This window comes from Scleropages formosus, chromosome 19, assembly GCF_900964775.1.
Source record: "Scleropages formosus chromosome 19, fSclFor1.1, whole genome shotgun sequence".
NCBI lineage: Eukaryota > Metazoa > Chordata > Actinopteri > Osteoglossiformes > Osteoglossidae > Scleropages > Scleropages formosus.
The window spans coordinates 13,428,108-13,451,743 of record NC_041824.1 but is presented as its reverse complement, the minus strand read 5'-3'; the positions used below and the strand labels follow the sequence as shown (position 1 = coordinate 13,451,743).

At 49.4% G+C, this 23,636-nt stretch overlaps 1 protein-coding gene across 3 annotated transcripts in view; it reads right to left on the bottom strand.

The window, feature by feature from the left end:
* The window catches only part of LOC108939320 (plexin-A1-like), a 163,160-nt gene that overhangs the window by 110,073 nt on the left and 29,451 nt on the right, over positions 1–23,636 (bottom strand). For all 3 annotated transcript variants that reach the window (XR_001966501.2, XM_018760562.2, XM_018760563.2), the window contains exon 3: positions 18,105–18,287. Coding sequence is in view for 2 of the 3 variants with exons in the window: in XM_018760562.2 (XP_018616078.2) it covers positions 18,105–18,287 (183 nt within the window). In the remaining variant the exon portion in view is untranslated. The remainder of the gene's footprint in view (positions 1–18,104; positions 18,288–23,636) is intronic.

The window sequence follows — 23,636 nt, the reverse complement described above, 5'->3', positions numbered from 1 at the left end:
GAGCTTTGCAGTTGCTGACATTTGAGAGCCCTCCACTCCCAGCACCTCGTGCTCCACCAGCTTCTAGGAGTTGGACTTGGCACTGGAGGATCTCTAGACAGAAGGTCAACATCAGGTAGACAACGTGAAGTGTTTTCCCACAGAATACCAGCTCAATGATCAACTGGGACACGGACACACGTGTGCCGCTGCCCCATGGTTAACGCCACACATTTTTGAAGTGTTAGTGGGTCGTGATGAGTCCTTTGTCTTGGAGGGACACCTGGCAGAGGACTGAAAGCACCACCAGGTAATACTTAAAGGTAATGCCCCTAATCCAAGTTGCCAGGGATAATGCCGCTTTCGACTCCTAGGCCACTGGCAAGCTCTGCAGCATCCTGGCAGCTCCGAGTTGCCCCGAACGGACACACATATGTATACAGACACCATGAGCACACAATATCACCAGGATCTGTTTCCAGGACACAACTGAGCTCTCAAGGCCCCTTTCTCTCTCTGACAGCTGACCCACACACCATTTGGAAAACTCCGCCCGGGTCAAACGGGACTAAACCCAGTGACCCTTGGAGATGTACAGAACCTTCTAGCCTGTAGGATAACGAGCTGCGCTCTGAAGGTCCTGATAAGCCCATCATCTAGCACCCGTGAACCTTGAGAGCAGGGGTGAGGTGAGGTGGGAGTGAGACAGTCTTTGTTTGGGCCACAGCACAGATCACTGCCACAGGCTGCTGGCAACAAGGCAGCACATCGGGACATGTTCGAGTCCAATCTGGCAGCATCATCCGGGTTTGGGAGTATGAAAGGGCAAACAGTCAATTAAGGTGGAGTGGGAAATCGGCGCTAAAACCATAATAATTCCGATAAGTATTAATTACCAAACGTGTTACTGTAGTAAACAGCGGAGCACTGTGATTGGATTAGACCCTGGGTCAATTATAATGAGGCATGACATCGAAGGCCGTGTTTTGAGTCAGAAACACAATTACACTGATTGTTGAAGTGATTACGGTTGCCGAAATAAATGCGAGGCGGGGAACAATCCAGCCTTTGTTGCCGTGTCATTTCCCAGCGTGTTCCACTGCGACGGATCACATGCGCACCACATTCCTCAACGGGCCTCAAATGAGCTCAAGTGAAAGGATCATTCACGAGTGTGAATGCCCCAAGCGCCTGGGGGGCAGGGGTGGGTCTCTTCTTACAGGTTGTGGCTATTCTGATGGGCATGCCGTGTTGTTTCACGCTGACAAAAAAAAAAACACACACATACACACACACGGGTGCACAATCACAACAAGGACCTATGGCCACAGCTCGGAACAATTATGAAGTTCTACAGAGAGATGGGCAATGGAGGGGGGCATAACAATAAGGCCATTAGTGGAAAACAGGTCCAGATGAGCCAATTAAAGTGTGCAATCAGATCCGCCTGCCCAGAACAGCTACAAGGTAGGTGTGTGTGTGTGTGTGTGTGTGTGTGTGTGTGTGGCTACACAAGCAGGGACTCTGAACAGCTGAAGTCGCATCTGACTTCCTGGGTCCCTGGGGTGCACCCCCACCCAAAAAAAAACAAATATTAACAATGTCATCATTGCCAACTGGGTGGTTTGAAGGCCAATTAGGTGAAAACAGGAGCAGAGGCCTCATCACCACTGAGAGACATTTCCGTCCCTCATCAAAGGGCCCACAAGCCTCATCAGCGAAGCGCAGGCAGCCAGATTGCCTTCCCAGCCCACCGTAAATTCAAGCAGGAAGCCGGAGATCGGCACTCCGCCGTACTCTGCCACTCACACAGCACAAACAAATGAGGGAGGGTCCCTCTCACACTCGGGCCACAGCAATCCGCCCCCGACACACCGTCAGCGCCAGGGACAGGGTTGGATGAGGAGCCTTGCTTGGGCAGCACGTCTTCCGCAGCCCTCACCTACAACACATATCCTGGCCACACGGGTCGCCTCTGGCTAGACTCAAAGGTAGAGGAGGAATGACACCCATGTGTACGAGCAGGATGGCTAATTGTGAGTTCCCTCCCCTCACAGAACCTGGTGCCCAATAACCCAGCTCCCCACCCCCCAACTGCCAACAAAAGCCCTTGACAGATGTAGGCCTCCGCCAATTATGGGGAAAACAATGGTGTGTCTCATCAACCAATTATGTGGCAGCCAGCGGCGACGACCCCTGCCAGAGAGTGACACCGGGAATGGAGTCGGGTTGAGGAGCCTAGGTACACAACTGGAAAGCAACAGACTCTCCAGCTGTGAAGAAGCAAGGCAACAATTGCGCCGGAGTGGCCTGCTCCATACAGAACATTTTAATTTGGCCAGAGGAGCAGGACGAGGAGCACAAAACTGCCTCCAGCATTCAGAGGGTGGAATATAAAACACTTTACGACTGTATAGGCTGGCTACTCAGCTTAGGAACATAATTAGGGTCAGAAGGCTGTTCGTAATGATGTGTTGATATACTGTATAAATCAAATGATTTCTTTAAAAAAATCAAGTTTATTGATTTTTAATATTTTTTCATCAAATGCTACAAGATTTCTCTGGTAACATATCTAAAAGCACTTGAAAACAGCATGAAATTACAAGAAACTATTAGCACAAAGTACGCAAATGAATGAAAGGAATGAAATGATAATGACTCTGGGATAATCCCCAGTGTTTAATACACAAGTCAGCTTTAATGTCTACAACCGCTTCTCCCAAGCGGGGTCGCAGCGAACCGGAGCGCACCTAGGATGGGACGCCAGTCCGTAGCAAAGCACCCCAAGCAGGACTCAAACCCCAGACCTGTCACACAGCAGGCCTGCTTATAACACATCAAAATTACATCATAACATCACAGACCAACAGTTTCACTAGAAGTATGACTTACTTGACTCACCCAGCTCAAAGCTCTTGTTTATAGCCTTAAAGACAACACAGGTTTTGCTGAATTTCAGTGCCAGTCCTGTTCCTAAGTTTACAGTGAATAAGAGGGCAAGTCCATATGTGCTCATGACACACTCCATGCCTACAGAGGATGCAGTGGCAGAAATAAGTTGGTTGACAGCAGCCATAGGTTCTGCATCGGCATGCAATTAATATTAATGTTTTCCCAGTTTTTATTTAAAAAACCTCTTGACAAACTATTTGCTCTGGCTTTTGAAATGTCTACAATAAAAAAAAAAAAAAATACTTACTGGAAAAATATTTGTATCCATCCTTTCTAACTCAGAAAATGCTTCAAACTTCCAAGGGCCATTGTAAAAAGGGGAAAAAAAAATGGAAGTAGCTTAACACTGTAAATTTCTTTGGAGAAACACATCAGATTAATGAAGTAATGTAAATGTGTGTCTGTGTGGTTTTTAAGAAAGGCAGAGGATATTAACCACATTTAAACAACTTTTAAGGCAAATGCACCTGAAACACATACACGATCGTGCGTACACACCTGCCCTGTCTCGCCAAGACCAGCAACCACAAGAGCATCTTATGAGGGCCTTTAATTCCCAGCCTGTAGGCACTGACCTCATGAGTGACCGCCTCTGGACGGACGCATCCCCTCTCAATGACCACGAGGCCCAACAACATGGCATCAAGAGCACGGCATGCAAGCTATGAGGCAGCGCTGTTCACACCATGGTTATGCACGCAAAACGAAGTACCGGCGATACAAAGGACACATCCACCATGCGGTACCACACAAATTACCTCATTAAATTTCATTGCATTAAGCCACTTTTATGAATTTAACGTAGTCCCTGGACTATTGTTCTGCACTAAATTAGATTAAAGCAACATTTGCCTTTTTCCTCCCTGCTATGAGTCTTTTAATTACATCGGGGGATGGTCCAGACACGTGAAAGCAGTAGGGTACTCAACTCCCCCACCCCAACATCCTTAAGATCTTTTCGATAAGGAATGTCTACATGTCTGGGTGCTCTGTCCTTCCATTAAGCGATGATATCTGCTAAAAGGCAGGCATCACGTGATTGACGGTGTGTCGATTCCATCCCCCCTCCCCGCTCCGTCCTGCACCCGCTGCACTTGCAGAGCTGCCTTGTTCATTATTCTCTGCTGGGGAGCCATTAGTGTGACTCCATCCACGTGTGAATGAACAAACACGCTGCTGCAGCCAGTGTGTGCACGATATGCCCAAGTCTGTGCGTGCGTGCATCAGTCACCTGACGCGTGTACTGTGCACAAATAAGTGTTTCTTTCACTGTCCCGGGCACTATCGAGTGTAAGCCTGACATGAGTGCCACTACGTGCGACAGAAACAAGCTGCAAGTGTGCGCGTCGTGCTATGCATACGTATGCGTGTTTAATGTATGTTTTTGTGTGCTGTTTCACCCCCCACCATATGGCAGTTTATGTGACATATGGCTGCCATGGTAAGGAGTGCTTGGAAGAGGAGAAGCTGGCGTTGGGGCCGCTTTTGATAAGCCTCAATAAAAGCCAACACACACACACACACACACACACACACACACGCTGTCCTGGACTCCACACAACCCACTTCCTCAACATCATGTGTAACCGCAGCAATGCAAGATGCGTGGATGCAGGGGCCATGATCAGACTATTCATTCCATCACAGGTGTGTGAAACCGGACAGGTGTGGCGTCTACTTAGCGAGAACAAGGACACCCAGTGCCTCCCCAGACCGCCAAAGGCATTATCAGCTACACAAGTGGTAAACACTGTAAACAAAGCAACAGCATCTGGCTTTTGCTGAACAACAGTCCTCCTTCAGTGTCTGAACAAGAGCAAACACACACTCTCACACCCCCCACATTAGCGTCCTGGCAGCGTGGCAATCAATCCCTGAATCAGAACGCCAATCAGGCGTGAAACACAGGGCCGCAGACAGAACTTGCCACCAGCGCTGCCCAGGAAGTCGAGGGAGCAGCTCATTAGCGTCAAAATCCCTCCTGCGGCGCAGAAAGACAGCAGTGTCCCTCCCAGCAGGGGGGACAAAGGGGGAAGGGGCAAGTCGGGGGGACACAGGGGAAATTAACCCTGCTGGAGCCCCTCCACTGATGAGATATGGTGGGGGCAACAGACTGGGGGTTGGCCCAGAAATGGAGATCCTTGTTCATTTGCATGTGAAAGTGATTCAAGGGAGGGGGGCTTCTGAGCCGTTCTGCCAATTAAGAGAGACCACCAACCCTACACCATTGCCACTCACATCCCTGCTGGGTTATTCCCCCCTTCCATCTATTCTTGAACCACACCCCCATCCCCAGCAGACCACCCATCCTCCCCTCTCTCTTCCTGTTTCCAAACAAACTCCCCCCACGCCAGTTTTGTATGTCGACCCCCTCTCCTCCCACACACTTCTCCCTTGATTCACGCTGTAATCCTTGCACCTCAAGGCCTACACCCTCCCCCTCCCCATTAAAATAAAAAAGGACAAGGAAGGGCCTCACTGATACACAGGCAATGAAGTCAAGTTCAGATGAACATCCCCAGCAGTGCCAAACCAACTGGAGACACCCCCAACCAATGCCCCAGCAGCCCTGACTAGTGCAGACAGAAAGGTCAAGGTCACAAGTGAAGCACTGCTACTGCAGCAGATTGGGACTGGGCTACGGGCTTCCAGGGGTAGAGCATGGCTACCTATCGAGCATCCCAGACACTTGGACTCGGCTAAACCCAAGTGCGGAGAGGGCAATGGAGGCGGTGACAGCGGGGCACAAACCAGTCAGACCAGACTCACCCCACCATCACCACCTACACGATACAGGAGTAACATACAGCTACTGCAAGACTGCATAACACTCAGGCACTGTGTACCTGGGGGAAGCTGTGAATATTAATGTGCACCGCAGGACATGCAGTATATCATACACACATCATACACACTGAGGTCAATGGAAGCACTGAAAGATGAGCGCCAGTGTCCACACACACACACACACACACACACACCTACCTGCTACTGCCACAGCAACCTTACAAAACGAGTTACAAAGCAAATAGCTAGCCGGCAATCTGCTATAATCAAACTCGGCTCCATTAATTACAGCGCTCCTGGAGGGTAGAGTCTGAACAGCAACCGTGTACCAGCAGAGGTGGTGCTGAAGCCTCCTGGTGGGCAGCTATACCGTTACAAATGTGTGTCTGTGCAAAACGGTGATATTTCCGTGTGTCTGAATGCATGTCACGAGCCTCTAAAACCGCTGTAAACATACAGCAAATCTGAGAAAGTGTTTCTTCTTTGCCTCACCAAAGGTCTATCTCTCACTCACACAGTTTGTGCGCATTACACATTATGTGCATTATTTATGTGTGGCTTGTGCCTGTCCACCATTGAAAAGTGGCTCCAGCCGTTACACCAGCTCATTAGCATCTTCCAAGATCAGTGCAGGCACAAGGCGGCTCATTAAAGCAGGTGCCCCGCCCTCAGATGGAGGCCACGCCCCCAAAAAGACATCCGTTAGACCTTTCCCTCTGCTGCTGGCTATGGGGCATTCTTGATACAAATCGCCCCCCAGGGACAGACAGCAACAGGTGGTATGAGGAATTAAAGGGGAATTAATGGTCAAGAGCACATGTGACACATGTGGCATAAGAACCTGACTGCCAGTCGTACCCTGAGAGCACACAGCGGTCTTGGAAACGGCAGACAGTACTGGCTTTGCAAAGCAAAGCCGGGTCAGAACCACTGTAGCCCTTGTTCTTTTGTTCCTGTTGTGTCGGCAGCCTGATCTGTGGGGTGTCCCGGTCAACTGTACTGCGAAAACGACTGCGTAGCATCTACGACACCTAACAATGGGCCGCTTGTTGGGCAGGCAGACAGCGGGATGACCCTGAGCAAGAGAGTGAGTGAGCGAGTGAGTGTGTAGAAACTGGAAGCTCCATGGAGGCCACCTCCAGAGATGTGCCCCTACATAGAACGGTTGTGTGACAGGGACACTCATTGAAAGCATACCAAAGAGTGAGCTGATGTTCTCTCTCTCTCTCTCTCACACACACACACACACACACACACACACACACACACACACACACACACACACACACACACACACACACAGAGGTGAGCATGTTCAGAGGCAGACAGGCTCCGCACACCCAGGTCAGACTCCTCAGCCACAGACTCAGCAGCACTTTCTTCACATTTGTTTGGCAACTCAGTACCTATCTAATGTACATCGAAGCAGCGCCGCTCCAGCGTTCAAGTCATTGCTTCAGCAGAGCCGCCAACAGCCACAAAGACACAGTGGCATCGGGAGGAGGGGGGTTGCCTGGTCCACCCGGGAAGGTAGAGAGCATAATACCACATCCAACTGGGACACGGAAGTGAAACACACCAACAGAACATACAAAGGACACACTGCGGGGCCTCATGGAAGAAGCAATGGAGACACGCCGCTTCCCCACATGTCGCTGTGATTGTTCCCACAGCAAGACATTATGTAAATGAGCAACTCCATGCAGTGCTATAATAATTCTGTTGCATTGTAAACTGTAATCATGCTTAAAAGCGACAAAAATAAGGAGGCGACAAAATAAAATAGGGAAAAGACACTATTTATTACCGAGCGATCCATAATCCGATAAGCCTGCAAAATGTACTCTGGGTTCGCACGGGAAATTTCTTATTTAATACAAAGAAGCGTAAAGGCGCCAGTGTTGTCTTCACTCCAAAAGATTAAGATAACGACACATTTATTTATTTACCACACATTTTTCCCTTTTGCAGATAATTAATTGTGGGCGATAATTTGATTTTTTTTTTTTTTGAGCCCTCATGTCATTTTTTTCCCTCCCAACATGTTCCCTTGCTCCTCTGGCAATGTCTTGAGCACGTCAGCAGCAGAACAGATATAAGCGCGCAGCCAGTGACACAACACATACTAGAGTGCGAAGTAAAAGAAGCAGAAAAAAATAAACACCTTACAAGTGGAAAGTAAGCAGTGAAGACACAAAACACACCTTTAAATGGTAGGTAGAAACACACAAAGCATCTTCAGGAACAGTTCATCGTGGGGAGTCCAGCTCATTGTGAGCCATCTGTCCCCTCCTGACCTTTGACCTTAAATAAAACAACCCTACTCTCTTTATTAGTCTTTGAAATGGCCCCTAATGGTGCACCCACTGTGTGTGTGTGTGTGTGATGGTATGTGAGGCCAAGGTCCGGCAGTCTGTTCTCCTCAGCACGGTTCGCACCCACTAGCTGTCTTCTACCCACACAGGGACATTCCCATGTGCAGTGAGTCCCCGGTGAGGGCAGATGGAGGAAGGGTCAGGCGTCAGGGTGTCCCCCAAACTCACATGGCTTCCCTGTTCTCCCAGGCTCTGCTCTGTTCCTTTAGAACCCTAGACACACGAACGAAGACAGTGCGACTGCCATTGCTATTCAGAGCATCGAGCCCCCCGTGAGCGACGCCGTCTTCTTATTACGGGTCCTTAATGAAAGCAGCCGGACGGAGGGAGACGGGCCCAGCATTATAAGCGCACGCCTCGCTCGCAGAGGGCAACCATCAAGGGCAGGCCGTTGCACTCGGCACAATTAAATCCCAATAACCGAGAGCCGCAAAGCAGGCAGAAGTGAAGGGAAAGAGCCTGGAGATAAGCCCTGGGTCAATACAGGCACCTGGATGGTGCAGAAACTACAGAGGAACACTTTGGGAGTGCAGATACACACCAGGCATGACGAAAGGAGACAGAAGGACCACCACATTTACCTGGCGTCCCACCGAAATGGATCCTGTCAGACCGGTGTTTGCCTCTCTTCTGAGGTGAAGCACCAGGTACTGGGGGGCAAAACAAGGCCACCCCCAAGGAGTGCTGCATGCAACTCGACGCCGTTCACCACATACACAATCCCCAAAGGGCCGACACATTTGCAAAGGACCTATTATAAAGGCCTCGATATGCATTATTCATTGCAGTATGGCCATGTGTAATTTGCTGGATTAAAGGCCTCTTTTGTGTCACATCAGATGAGGAGCGAGGGGGGGAACCGGATTATGTGTGTCCCTTCGGAAGAGTCAGGGGCACCGGTGGGCCTTTGAAGGAGGCTCATGTATGGAGAGTCCTGGGCCAGGACTGACAGGCGTCGAGTTTAATGAGCGACCCGAGGGCCCCCACCACTGTCGGGGGGCGCCTTTGATAACACAGCCTCGCCGCACACAGAGACCCTGGCCAATGCTGCTTTCGTTCCCTCAAATCCACTGGCACACCTCACCCATGTGCATGACACAAACATGTGCTCAAAAGGCTATATAATAAAGAAGGAAATTAATTTCCTGAACTGCACAGAAGGACAGTAAATAGGACTTTCTACATTTAAAGGTAAACAGAGAAAGAAGGGACCTGGTAAAGGCCTCCAAGAGGAAAGCAATGCATGTTGCCCTCCCTAGGAGTAGGACCCCATACTGAAAGAGCCCTGAATCACGGTGCTGAAAGCTCTCACTGGGACAGCCTGTTTTGCATGCTGGGATCAGCATCTAGATTAGGGGTATCCAAGGTGGGTGGAGCCTTGTTGTTCACCTAAAGGGGGCCGCCAGAACATTTGTAAAATTACATTACATTCATTCATTTAGCTGATGCTGCACCAAAGTGACTTACAAAGTTAAGGTACTGACAATTATTTATCCCTTTCTAGAGCTGGGCAATTTAGGGTATGTACCTTGCTCCAGGGTACTCCAGCTGGAGGTGGGAACCAAATGTGCAACCTTCAGGTCCAAAGAAGCAGCTCTAACCACTACTCTACCAACTGTCTCTGACTAATGTCTCTAAAATTAAATATATACTACACCTACCATTAATATGAAATTCTGTTAAATCACACAATAGACAATAGTTATATAGACACACACACACTACACCCAAATGAAATCTCAGCTGCACCTCTAAATTCTGTTCAGTTGAGCAAAAGTTACAACAGTGGATGGAAATAATGTAAAGTGTCTGCCCAGAATTAATGAAGCTCATTAGGAGCCACGTCCTGAATGGCTGAAGGAGGTGTTTTGGCAAGTAGGAAACAGCTTTGAGAAACACAAATAAGACACACATGGCCATCGGGCACACTGCAGTGAACCTCCTCCTCACCACTTACACTGCAAACAAGGATGGTCTGAACAGACATCCTGTTTGGGACACTTCCTAGTCAGGGCCAGTGCTAAGAGCGCGACAGGCACCTCCCCAGCATCGCCAATCATTCAAAGATATGACTAAAGCGCTGTTCTGCCACTGCTTTTATTTACATTTCGCAATTTAACTGATGTTTTTCTCCAAAGCTACTTATATTGATCTACCCATTTATACAGCAGGGCAATTTTTACTGTGTCAATTGATAGTAAATACCTTGCTCACGGCTACAACAGCAGACAGGGGATTCGAACCTAGATTGCTTCAGTCCGAAGACAGCGGCTCTAACCACCAAACCCTCCTGGCTGCCTGATGGGAACATGCTGAATGTATGCGACTCAATCCCATGAAATCATGTTTGCATCATTTAATTGGCAATTTTTATTTCTGTATATTAAAACAACAGCTCTTGTTCAACAACATAACAAAATTTCATTTTCAATTAAATAAAAACCCTTGAAGAAATGGACCATCAAGCACGATGCTGTCGGTCCAGTCTGAGGATGCTGCCGGCTCACTGGGCACTGCGGGATAAGAGGGGCTGCACTTTTGTAATACTCAGACAGCAAAGCCAGGCATGTGCTTAACATACACTTGTAGCTCTTTGCCAAGACCCCAGCAGACAGCGACCCATCACGCAGAACGGGGGCAGGACATAATCTGGCCAAAGATGCCTTTTGCTAAAAGCAGTCTCTGGGTGCATGGGATGTCCTAGGGAACGCCAACCAAGCACGCTGTACCTGCTGAGAGCCAATGTGGAAACAATAGCGACACATGGAACACACTGATGGGGACCACGAGTCTTTCATGAGCTCCTGGTGGAAGCAGAACCTCTGAAGATTTCTTGTAGGAATCCCAAGACAGCGCAGTGCTAATGAACCTCAAATCCGCACTCAATCCAGAAGGGATTTCAACCACTTCACTAAACATGAGGATTTTCCCCCCGGTTTGCCGTCACCCATCTGCATACAAGGAGCGTCTTCTTCACCAAGTAAACACAAGTAATAAAACTGCAAGAAGCACAACCCAACGCCAAGCTGAGAAGTGTTCTCCAATAGTACGCAAAGATGTTCATGTCTAAGTTCCAGCAAGCGTTCGGACGCGTCCACAGTCTGGTGTCCAGTCCCCAATGTTCAGTGAAGCCCGGGGCACAATGGCCTCTTTATGACATCAAAGCCAAACAACTTGAGCTCCCTCATGTTTCGCGTGGTATGGTGCTACCACATCTCACTGGGAGGCTCCACTACACTAATCCAAGCAGGGGGCAGGAGTAGGAGCAGACTAGATCCCCAGTCCAGCACCTGCAGAACTCACAAGTGACAGGTGCCAAAAAGGGTGTCATGCAACAGTAGCAGGCACTAAAATACACACGCACACGGGAATACTCCAAGGCATGCACGAAGTACTACAAGTAGTGCATATTTAGAGCCAAAAGCTGTATTCATCAGTAAATCAGTAAAACAAGGCAGATTACCTGTCGCTACCTGTGTGGGGCAACAGGGCAAAGTGAAACCCTGAAGTAGCACCAGCCTCAGTAGATGTGTAGGTGGTACCCTCTGAAAGACAAAGTGCTGGTGCGATTCGAGAACAACAAAGGATCAAAAGGACACAGCCGATAAGATGAAGATATGAAAAAGACCCCAGTGTCTGTTTAACGTAATGCTCTCTGAAAACCCAAGCTCAACAGTACACACTTATTGCAGACACCTCTGAGACCAGTCAAAGACATCCCCATATTAGCACCCTTGGCACGGTAGAAGAAACTAGCCATGAAAGTAAAGGGGCAACTGCATATGAGGAAGAGGAAGTGAAAAGGGGCTAACAGCACAGTACTGGAGAAGGGGAGCCCACGCAGGAGATGGAGATGAAGAGATCACAGCAGTGTCACAGGGGCTCCTTGCAAATCTGGGTGAGGAACCAGACTGAGGGAAAGTCATTAAACTCAAATGTTCACATTATTCCAAATTAGGCAGAGTTCCACTTCCAGTTAAGGAATTCCTTACAGAAAGGTCCACGGTTATGGTTGGCATGAGGCGACAGCTACCCGCTGTGCTATGTGAGGTCAATGTTTAGGTTTAGGTCTGATCCGTCCATGGATGGCTACTTTAAGCTCCCACTCATGAGATGTCCAAATTTGAAAGGTTCACGATTTTGGCTGCAAAGTGGTAGAATGAGCTCCCTCTGTCCCCACTGAACTGCTGAATCCCTCCCAGTATTCAAGAATCACCTCAAAATGCACCTTTTTCAGAGCTTCTTCTCCACTGATTTCCTAGCAGCTCAATTTGCAGCAAAGCATCTGTCACCATTGCCTCTGTGTTTCCTCTCTGATTCAATTATGAGAGCAGTTAGTGGTATACCTGAAAAGGTAACTGCCCTCTGATGATCTCATATCCGTATCTAAAGTCCTTCATCGCTTGTGTAAAGCCCTTTCTTCTTTACTCTAAGTTGTATGTGGCTTGAGGAAAGCACCTCCTCAGTGAATGAAAGAAAGGCTAACTCCCTGCAAAGACTCAAGCTCAACAAGCACAGGATGTGAATCCAGAGACACGCAGTAATTCCAAAAACAGGCCCTTGCAAGTCTACGCCCTCCACTCTATTCCACTTCTCCCAAGTCCTAGTGCACGATCCACTCGCGTTAATAATTCAAGCGTCAAAGTGCAGGAGGAGACACTATATCGTCATTAAAGCATAAATAATCAACTCCTGACGAACCCTCTGTGAGCCTTCAGATAATTACCACGGAAGGAGTGAGAAAACAAACGCACTGCCAAGTGCCATTTCACAGTGATGGAATGAGCTCTGGAAAGGACTGGAGCCGCAGACGGCCAGGTGTCAGCAGGACTCTGGGGCCCAACGAGGAAGCAGATCTCAGAGGACGGGAGCAGAGCAGCTGAGAGGAGCTCAGTCACAGCTGCTTCCCTCCGCAGGGCAGCCAGGGGGCCACAGTTGTTCCCATGGCCTGACATCACAAACGGCTACACAGCCGCGGTTGTTTGGACAGCTGCTGGCGGGACACTCGTGGCGGGCATCAGGCTTGGAGGGCAGCATTCCACAGGGCACAGCTGTAAAGCGGCCCACAGGTGGGCCCATGGCCACTGACAAAGGGAGCTCCTCTCCTTGAACACACGTGCACGCAGACACACACAGAGATGGACCAGTGTGAGCACGAGGTGGAAAGGTCAAGTCGTGGCACATAAAAACTAACTTTGCTGCAGCAGAGCGTGCAGACCTGCTGTCCGACATCACTACTGGGTAATCTTTGGTCAAACGGGTGCTGCCACGTCCGCTATGGCCAGCAACACAGCCGGCAGGAAATTTGACACGGTATGGCACTGCAGCGGCGCTGTCTCAAGAAACACATCAACACTTTACTGCTGAACCACAGCCAATGACGTGCAGAGTTTAATTTCATTCATACTACTAACCTTTATTTAACCAATGTTCTTGTCTGAGGTAGCTAATGGTGCGAGGCCTGTATATGAAGCAACTTAGTGATTTACTTATTTATACAGTGAGATGCTACATTAGCAGCAATTGGGGATAAATGCTTTAACCAAGTGAAGTACCACTGGAGGTGGGACTGGAACCCACATCTTTTAACTAAAAATTGCATAGATATATAGTTGTACGCAAATTTGTACGTTGTAAACCTTTCCATTTGATCCCCTTGTGTTAATTTTTTGTAAAGTCACAGAAATTAATTGACTCGTTGGGCCATAATCCAAGTTAAGTGCAGACAATTCCAGATGTTAAATTCTTGGACCCTTCGAACCTCTCAGGGTGCTGTGCTCACACTCAGCGGCCACAGGCTCCTCTAAACAGCTGACTGAGTATCTGAAAATAAACAAACACTTTACACTCTTACAAAGCAAGGGAAGGCTACGAAAAGATATCAAAAACACGTATTGTTTTCAGCTTCCACTATTCGAAATGTTAAGAAACAGAAGTTAAGAGGAAGTTGAGACCAGATGCGGAAGAACCAGAAACATCTCCAACAGAAATGCTCAGACTGGTCCAGCATGCAAAGCAAAATCAAGATTTCACTGCAAAGAACCTGTAGGAAGGTTTTAGCTGCACTGAAGCAGTGGTTGCTTGGTCCACTGTGCAGTGTTGCCTGCAAAGACAAAGACCATGAGAAGGAAACCTTACCTGCAATCTCATCACAAAACTCAACCCCTGAAGTAAGCAACGCAACATTTAGACACAGGAATTCTGGGACCAGGCGCTGTGGTGTCATAAAACAACAGAGCTGATTAGAAAGCAGAAGGAAACAACACCTTGCCAGCTGGGGTTGTGTGGTGGCCAGTGGTCTAGGAAATATCCTGTATGTAAAAGGAAGAATGGATTCGACTAAGTATCAACAAATGCCGGAAGCCAACATCCCACAGTGAGTGAAGAAACTGAAGCTGAAAAGAACTTGGATATTACAAGACAATGATCCAAAACAAACCCCGAACTCGACCATGTTTTAGACTGGCCTTCAGAGTCTGGAATGGAATAGTAACAATTTGTGTGCAGATCTCAAACGTGTAGTGCATGCAAGACAATGAAAGAACATTTTCACACTAGAATGAAGAGTGGCGTAAAGAGGGAAGGACAGAAACTGGCTACAAGAAATGCTAGAAAGCTTCAATTTCTGTAGGGTGGACTTCAAAATAAAATGACCACGGCCTGGCCTGAACCAGGGGTAGTGAGAGCAACCAAGGGTGGGCACAGGCTTTACATTCTCCCGACACCCAGCACTGTGTCCCAATCAGCACTTTGGCTAACAAAACTCAACTTTCCTGCTTGTCGCTAGTATCAGGAAGCTTGAGCACAGGGTGGTAGTGGGGGCATGGCATCATTCACATGCTCACACACATGCAGAGAGGTTTGATATTGCACCAAAGAGCAGGTATTCTGCAGAGACTGACAGCTGTGGGATGAAACGGCAGAAAAGCGCTCAAGGTGACACACGTATAGGGAGTGAGAGATGCAAAGAGATGGAAAGAAACTGAGGCTCTGCGCTTCATTTCAGCACAATTCATCCTGTCTCTCTGCTTAGAGACCCAGGGTAACAGAGGATGGAGGGAGTGTGATGGGCCTTGAGCCAACTTCTGTCTACCTCCACTGCTCCAAACCTCTTGTAACCACCACACCCCCATAGTCCTCTGAGGCCTCTGCTGATGTGGGCCCATTCTTAGTCATGACCACGAGGTTACAGTCTCAAGCCACAGATGGGACACTCCTCTTGTACCCATCAGCAAGGTGGTGCTTCTACATGTCTTTTACTACGAGTGGCCAGGCAGGAGCAAATGGTGTCAGCCTGCGATAACTGAGAATGAATCACAATACGAATATGTTTTCTGAGCAGCGTGGAGCACTTGCCACACTGGACTGACGCGTCTGCGTTAGGTGGAAGTAACAGTGGCTGAAATCCTGTTTTACTGCCATGTCCATACACTTCATTTTATACATCGCGCCTATACATCTGTTATTTCCCCTACTCTTTCCCACCTATAAACCACTGTGCAAACATAATGCCAAGGTCTCTGCTGGGGTGACACATGTAACCAGGAGATAAAAGAGGGCAATTCCCAACCGCCACTCATCTCCTTTCGCTACAATAACTAATCATTACATTGCCAAATCAACCCACCAAATCCTTCCCCCCAAATAACATCTTTAATTTTGATTCATACGGCAAATTAGCTCAAATCAGACCATGCATCTTAATTAGTGCGACGGACCGGAAGCAGAAGACACAGTGCTGCAGAGAGGAGCAAACAGAGGGCTGAGCTCCACACCCCACCGGTGTCCATTTGCGCCAGTCCATCATCACTTTGGTCACCCCCCAGCTGAGCTCCATCTCTCCCACCCCATCTTGTCTTCACCACTCCATGGTAGACCTCCTACGCCTCTAACTGCAAGCAGCTTAGTCTTGAGGACACCAGTGGCCCCAGCGACATCTGACTCCCAGTTCTCTCGGCAGGAACTTCTTAGCGGAGCCATTTTTAACAGTGACCCATGTGCCAAGGCCAGGGGTGCAAAGTTCTGGGAACAGGGGGAGCTTAATGGAGGCACTGCAGGTACCAAGATGGCAATCAGAGAGAAATCCAGCATACCTGGACATTACCCAAAGTGCAGTCAACTCGTAGTGGTGACAGCAGCGTTCAGTGGGGGGTGAGACGGCATGATACGACATTTATGATGTGCCACTGCACTTCCACATCCTCTTTCTCTCACATACACACACCTGTCCTGTGTGTGCTGTCCGTCTCCTAACTCTGCCAACAGCCGAAAGACAGCCTCACCTTGTGTGGTGAAGCAGTGAAAAATAGAGGCAAGGTCTCCTTCTCCCAGGAAGAGTTTAGGATTTCTTTGAACGGAAGAAAGAAACTGCAAAGAGGTGGAAACGTGGAATTACCCGAGCTGCGTGTCAGGTGTCTGTCGGACTATATATAGTATGATAAAAGCTTTCCAGGTTTTATGATCATTACTTCATTTCCTTGCAAGCTGAGGAGCTTTACTGACCCCCACCAATGACCTTGTGCTCCAAGGCCTCGAAGAGCACAAGACATGTGGACGCACACACATCTACTGCCGCACTCAGAGGCCCCGCTGCACCTCGTCATTTACCAAAAGGGAACAGCCGTGAGAGACCCACAAACTAAATATCAGAAACAGGACATATGGACGGTGAAAAGTAAACACAGGGTCACAGGAAGTACACAGACACACAGGTACATACACAGGTGCATGCAAGAGCCTCACGACAACGCAGTTCCACACATTCAGCCAGCTGACATTTATGCCGCCATTATATATTCATAAAGATGAATCAATATAGGCCTTCCAGTGGCTCGGCGGGCTGGGAGAATTACAATGAGCCACAATCTACCCTGAAAGCCTCACATCAATAGACCGGGGCTTTACATTTCATTAGGACGTGGGGTGCAGTTTAACTCCCAATGAATAGCAATAAAAGGAGACCGCGACGAACGATCGGGTGCAAGCGAGGGGCCAGAGTGGGACCGAGCTCCTTGTTTACGCTGCAGATGTTCTCACTGAAGTTCCCGCTTGTCTGAGACAATGAAGTGATGAACCCTGCCTTTAAGGTGCAAGCAGCTGGATGATGAGCTGCCTCAATGCGTAAAGACCTGCCTAAAGACCATAAAGATCTCAACCACTTTGACTTAACGTAACTCACCACCGGTCGCAGTCCACATCAGACCACATCACGTGGTTAACAGAACAGAACACCCAGCAGGCCTCCTGCAAGGTCACGCCATTGACGTTAGCCAGCAAGGTGCACTGACGAACGGGCTCAACAATTAGGTCCTACTTGTGAAAGAGGCCGGAGATGTGTGGAAATGCGCGGCTGCAAATTAAGCGTCCTTGTGACCTCAGCTGCGCTCTGTGCCCTGATCTGCAGCCGATGAGCAGCTCTCTAGAACAAGGCTCATTGCAGGCCACAGTGAAAGCCTGCACCATACATACACTCATTTACAGCCCCCCATTGCCTTTCCTTACATTTATTCATTTAGCTGATGCTTTTCTTCAAAGTGACTTACAATGTTAAGCTTACAATTATTTACCCATTTATACAGCTGGGTAATTTTTTTCCCCAAGTAGACACTTAACGCCATCAAAGGACTCAGATGAAAAGAGAGCAAAGATTGTTTTAATGAGAAGCAAAGAGGGGGAAAAACTTTTATTGAAGAGGTCTGCTTTTTCCCACAGCTTCCTAATTGTAAATCAATACCGGCAGACTTCTCAGCCTCTAAATAACCGCAGCAATTCACATTCTCTGCAGCCCAAATGGAGACTTTCCTAAGTGCAGTGGGGCGAGAGCGGAAATGGTCAAATACATCAAGCGCGCAGCACATGAAGCGCCTGCAGCCTGATGTGAAGTGCCAGCGGAGACAAGCGCGGGCACGGCTGCAGCTCCAACGAGTCTCCAGGCTGAAATCCTGAGGCTGATAAAAGGGACCGAGTGGGAACCCAACACACACAAAACGGAAAGAGCACCAAACCTACCTTCTTCATGCGGCCGCTGCGGGTGCCAGCGAACACAACTGTGTTGCCCCTGTAGTCATAGGCAGCCACCGAGGTCATGCCGTCATCCTTGTCCACAAACAGCGGCAACCCTTCGATGGTGCTCGTGCCGCCCAGGGGCTGGTTGAAATCCTGCCCGCAGAAGTTGTCGTCAATCTGCAAGGGCTGAGAGAGACACAAGGGTAAGAGAGTGTACTGTGTGTGTGTGTGTGTGTGTGTGTGTGTGTGTGTGTGTGTGTGTGTGTGTGTGTGTGTGTACGCAGATTTGCATATCATTAACAGAGCTGCAACACGCACTGCTACCTTGGAACAGTGCTAATTTATGTATCGCTCCTATGCATATAGTCAACATGTGCCAGACGGTATCTTTCACGTGCGCTGACATATGTAACCAGGCGATAATCACCGGCACCTGGATTAGCAACCCTCCATTTTTTCCAGCAGCAATCCAAGGCAACACTAATTAATTATGAGCAAGATTCCGCTAATTCATTAGGATGAGACGCACCTCTTTGTTACAGGCTAATCAATCAAATGTGTGTTGGGAGACTGGCAGAGGATCAACAGCTGGAAGTTGGCATGCTTCTTCCCAAGTGGCATTCTGATGCCCCGTGGCACTCTGCAATCTGGGGGTCAAAACAGATGCTCAACCTCTCAGACGACAACCACCTAGGCACGAGCAGGTACATTTATCCACATGGACAGTACATCCATCCATCATCAATAGTGCAGGGTGGTGGTGTCCCAGAGCCTCTCCTGGAAGTGCAGGTTATAAGGTAGGGCACATTCTGGTTTGAACGCCCCTTCACTGCAGAGCACTACACTACAGACAGTTTAGAGTCGTGAATCCACTTGAAAAACATGTGTTTGGACTGTTGGCGGACACCAGAGTACCCAGAAGAAACTCACAGAGCCATGTAAATACAGAGCTAAATTCGAAGCCTTGTCCAAATGGACAGCCCACAAATTGCAAGGCACCATCACATGCATTGTCACCATGCTGTAACAAGAAAAATATTTATGCAAACCACAAGTGTAAAGAGCAGCAGAATGGTCACATCATCAAGGCCACACTTGTAGGCACGATGGGAGGAAATTGGATCTCGAAACGGATTTGGATCGAAGCAGCAAACGTGCAGTTTGCAGAAACAGAAAACCAAAGCCACAGTGAAGCAGACACTGAAAAGTGAAGAAAATGAACGAGAACAAATTGTGTGCTATATTAAAAAGCCACAGCGCGAGTAATTGAACAGATTAGCCAGTGAACCGGGCAGCTTTCAGGAGCTTGGCGAGAGTGGAAGTGCTTCGGGACCGCACTGGGGTGTAAAATAGCCTTTGATAGCCATTGTCCTCAGAGTTTCCTTGAAGCCCAAGCCAGGAGGTGTCCGGCACTTCCAGACAGGAAGACCCCAGGACGAAGCCCAACACCGTACCCACAAGAGGGACTCATTAGCTACAATAAAGACATGCGGCTCCTCGGCCTCCCACAGCCCCTCATCTCCCCATCAGCACTAAGGCTGTACCCCTCCACATGACTCATGTCTCGTCCAGCTGGAGGGCGGCAGCATCCCAAGTGCAGCGAGCACAAAACCACCAATTAACGAGCCTAACAACAGCCACTCCAGGAGCTCTTGGTCTACAGTGCCGCAGTGACCGCAATGGTCCAGAAATGGACCCCCCCGTCCATACAGACACCAGGCAAGGTGGGCTGACATTTGGTACCACAACAATGGTGCAGAAAAATCAAAGTTGTGCATACATCTCTAGTGTTAATGTGGAAGCTTAGTTCTTGGTGAGATTGGGCCTTCTAGGCCCTTCATCCTCCGGAGATGCCAATGCCTGTGTATAAACCACCAGGGAAGGCTTATGCACTCCAAAGGCCTTCCGCCGCTCGCATGGGAGAAGAAGCTGGCATGGCATCTTGAGCTGGACGGAGCTGAAAGGGCTCAGCCAAATGGCAATCCAGGAAGCTTATGAGAGCCTGTGCTCAACCCCCAAACCAGCAACGTAGTGGCGAGGGGATCTGATGTACAGCAGCCTCACAGAACGGCAGCTGGCAGAGCAAGGGCTGTCTAGTCCAACTCAACTTAAAACGGTGCGGCATTGAGTAGCGGTGTATTTCAGTAGGTAGTACTACTGCCTCACAGTGCCTGAGCTGTGCATTTGGGTTTAGGTTTGCATCGGCTCAGCACCTACAATGCAAATTCACATGGAGAAGATGGCAATGGTAAACCACTACTGTACTACCACTTACTGCAAAAATTCTGGAAAGATTGCTGGATAACAGTGCAACAGCCTCCCAAAGCACCTGCTTGGAAAGGGAAATGAAGCACAGATATCAGGGCTTCCCTTCTACTAGTGTGTCTGTGTTTCGCATGATAACTTTCAGCGATGACAAAAGGCCAGCAGCTGCAGAGAGGGATGGAAGGTGGGACTGCGGTGCTGATGTTTCCCCTCGGTCACGGTGGACAGCCATCACACAAAAAATAGCAGGACCTCACACACAAACAGAGCTTCATTTTTCCAAGCAGAGATTAGGGTGTCTGAGCAACATGGCAACCTCACAACACGCTAATTGCGCTTGGAGAGCTTAAGGAGAACTACCACAAAGGAAATGGGGAAACAGAAGCAGAGCACGGTGGGGCCCCTCGCACACAGGGAGCGTATCGACACTCTCCTCCTTGTTCGCGTGGGCGTTCACAACGTTCTTATCACGCGGTGAACATTAATTGCAGCCCTGCCGTCCGTCTCCTGGCCATCCCCCAAAGTAAACAAAGGAGGCAAGAGCACGAGGTGTGTGTGTGCGCTGAGGTCTCCGGAGTGCATGTTTGTCACCTTGATGAAGGGACAACGGAGTGGGGGAGTGGCCTGCGAGTCCCTCCCATCTCCAGAGGGAGCAGTGTTATTGCCACGCAAAGCCACCTGTGACACTATTTACAGCTCTAGTGATGAGGGACAAACCATGGGAGTTGAGCCGCGACAGAGAGAGCATCCATTTGTCTGCGATGTGGTTAGAAGCATTACGGCTCCCTTGGGATGTGCTCCGGGGAGGGAGGGGGGGGGGTCGGCAATAACAACAAAGTACGGCGCAATCTCCTGTAAACAGCGGCGACGGGTTAGAGAGTCAGGTCACCCAGGGGGAGGGTGATGCAACAGCTCTGGTGATTTACAGGAGTGGCAGAAGCCAGTGGAGAACAAACTGGTATTCCGCTGGCAGGGCAGAAAGTGAGGAAAGCTTTTCAGGTAGCTAAAGAAGGGAGACATCTGCAAGGCACACCACAGGGGAGACCAGCGCTCTACTTGGGGGGGTGGGCGACCAGGTTCTTTTTTTTATTTGTTCTACTGAATACTTTGTCCTGCGGCCTGACGTCCCCCTTTTGTTTTCCTGCAGCTGCCAAAAGTTGCTTCTTAATTAGCCGCATATGATCGAGAGCTGAGCTTCAGACGGACAACTGGCTGGACGTGACCAAAGGCCGGGATCCCAGTGCACCTTAACTATTCCGGCAATGTGAGAATTGGCACCATGGGAAATAAGGAGCAAAGCAAACCACACACAGAGTTGGTGTCTTCAGCAACAGAGGTCACTGCACATCCTACTGACAGTAATGAGGTGTGAACGTGACAGCAGTAGTTACAGACCATGAGCGTGGCACAGACCCCACCGCAGTGAACGGGACACCTCAGCAACAGGTGAGCACACATGGCACTTTGCACGTTCAGGCAGAGTAACCTGCAAACTGCTGTGTCACGTGCTCAACTGGGTCTCCCGTCTCTTCTCCGGCCTCCTTTTGCATGCTGGGTGGTGGGCGCTGTGCATGTCTATCCCAAGGGCAGGAGGTGTCCACCACATGCAAACGGTGCTGCTCCAACAGCCATCTGAGTCACCCAAGGAGCCCCGTGGCACATATGTCAAGTTGTCAGCAAGCCCAGGCCTGTGAGCATGCTCTTTATTACTTCCTCCTCCTCTTTAAGTCAACAGCCGCTGGTTCCAGAGTCACCCCATCACCATCGGCTTACCGTTTTATATTCTAATCTTGCAGCTCGCATTCCTGCCTTTGCAGCCCTGGGGGGCACTTACATCTGCTGGCACGGCAGCATGTCTACGGCAGACATGTTAACAGGTGTTTGGGCCGCTGAGTCAGACAGCGGCTTTCGTACTTTCTCCTCTTGTCCAGCAACTGAAACAAGGAAATGGTGGAGAAAGATGAGGCTACAGCGATGATGGGCGACACACTTAAACCACCTTCCAGTGTTTTACCCACTTGTACGGGTGGGCTCATTGTATCGCCACAGTACCTTGGCTCCTGCTCCCTCTTTTCAGCCCCCACAAATATCCTTCGGTGGCAAGGAGAGCCCAGCAGGGCCTAAGCACTCATGAGGACAGTGCCAAACACCAAAAGAGGAAATAAATCTAAGTGGCTGTCAGTGCCGTCACTTACTTTGCACATCAGATGGCCCAATACAGACTAACTGCCCTCGGCAAGAGGTGAACACCGGCCTCGCGCTCAGTTAGGGCGCAGCTGCAGTGAACACAAGCTCCGGTTGTTCAGCCCGGCTCATGGCTGACAGCAGGGTTCCGCTCAGCTCCCCTCCACTGCTGCAAGCCCAAGTCCAATTTAGGTCAACGGCGAACATCACTGACCTAGTTTGAAACGGCCGCGCTCTGCCGAGCGCCCGAGTATGTTCCGCTGGATGTGGCGCTCCGTATGGGCCACAACATGAGACCCAGCAGGGCGCCACGTGACCGGCCGCTTGTTCCAGACGAGAGAGGGGGAGCAGTGCACACACTCACTCACACACAGACATAATTACAGCGCTCACTTGTGGATCCTTACCTCTCTCTCTCTCTCTCTCTCTCTCTCTCTCTCTCTCTCTCTCTCTCTCCTAAATTATGCCCTCCTCATAGCTGGTGGGGGAAATATCCAACTAGTAACCTGCTTTGCTGACGCATGGTTCATGAGGAGCACCTTCTGACCATTATTCACAGTGTACAGGTACATTGATGGATTTAGCTGATGCTTCTCTCCAAAGCAAATTATGTTCACCTATTTAAACAGTTTGGTAATTTCTACTGGAGCGATTTCAGGGCAAGTTCTACACAGCAGGAGGTGCGATTTGAATCTGCAACCTCCAAGTCCAAAGGCTGTAACCACTACGCCGGCTGCTGCCCCCAGTAATCTCCTACACTGACAGGTCACCAGGTATCCGGCAAAACTTCACACAAGCTGACGCAGAGACAAGGCTCTTGTCAGTGCTGCCGCTAGGAGCCATCGAATCAAAGGCCCACAGTGACCAAAAAATTCTGTCCTCCACCCATGTCCTTCTGTTCTAGAGGGCTGTACCACTGTTAGCTGAAACAGGACCTGGTACCTCACTGTCTCCTTTTCCCTCCAACACTTCCAAGCTCTTCCGCCTCAGGACACAGAGTCACAGGGTCCAGTAATATCAGCAGGTTGGGACGATGGGCCTAAGCAGCACTGCAGCCGACAGACATCCCATCTGTGGGACTGTGAA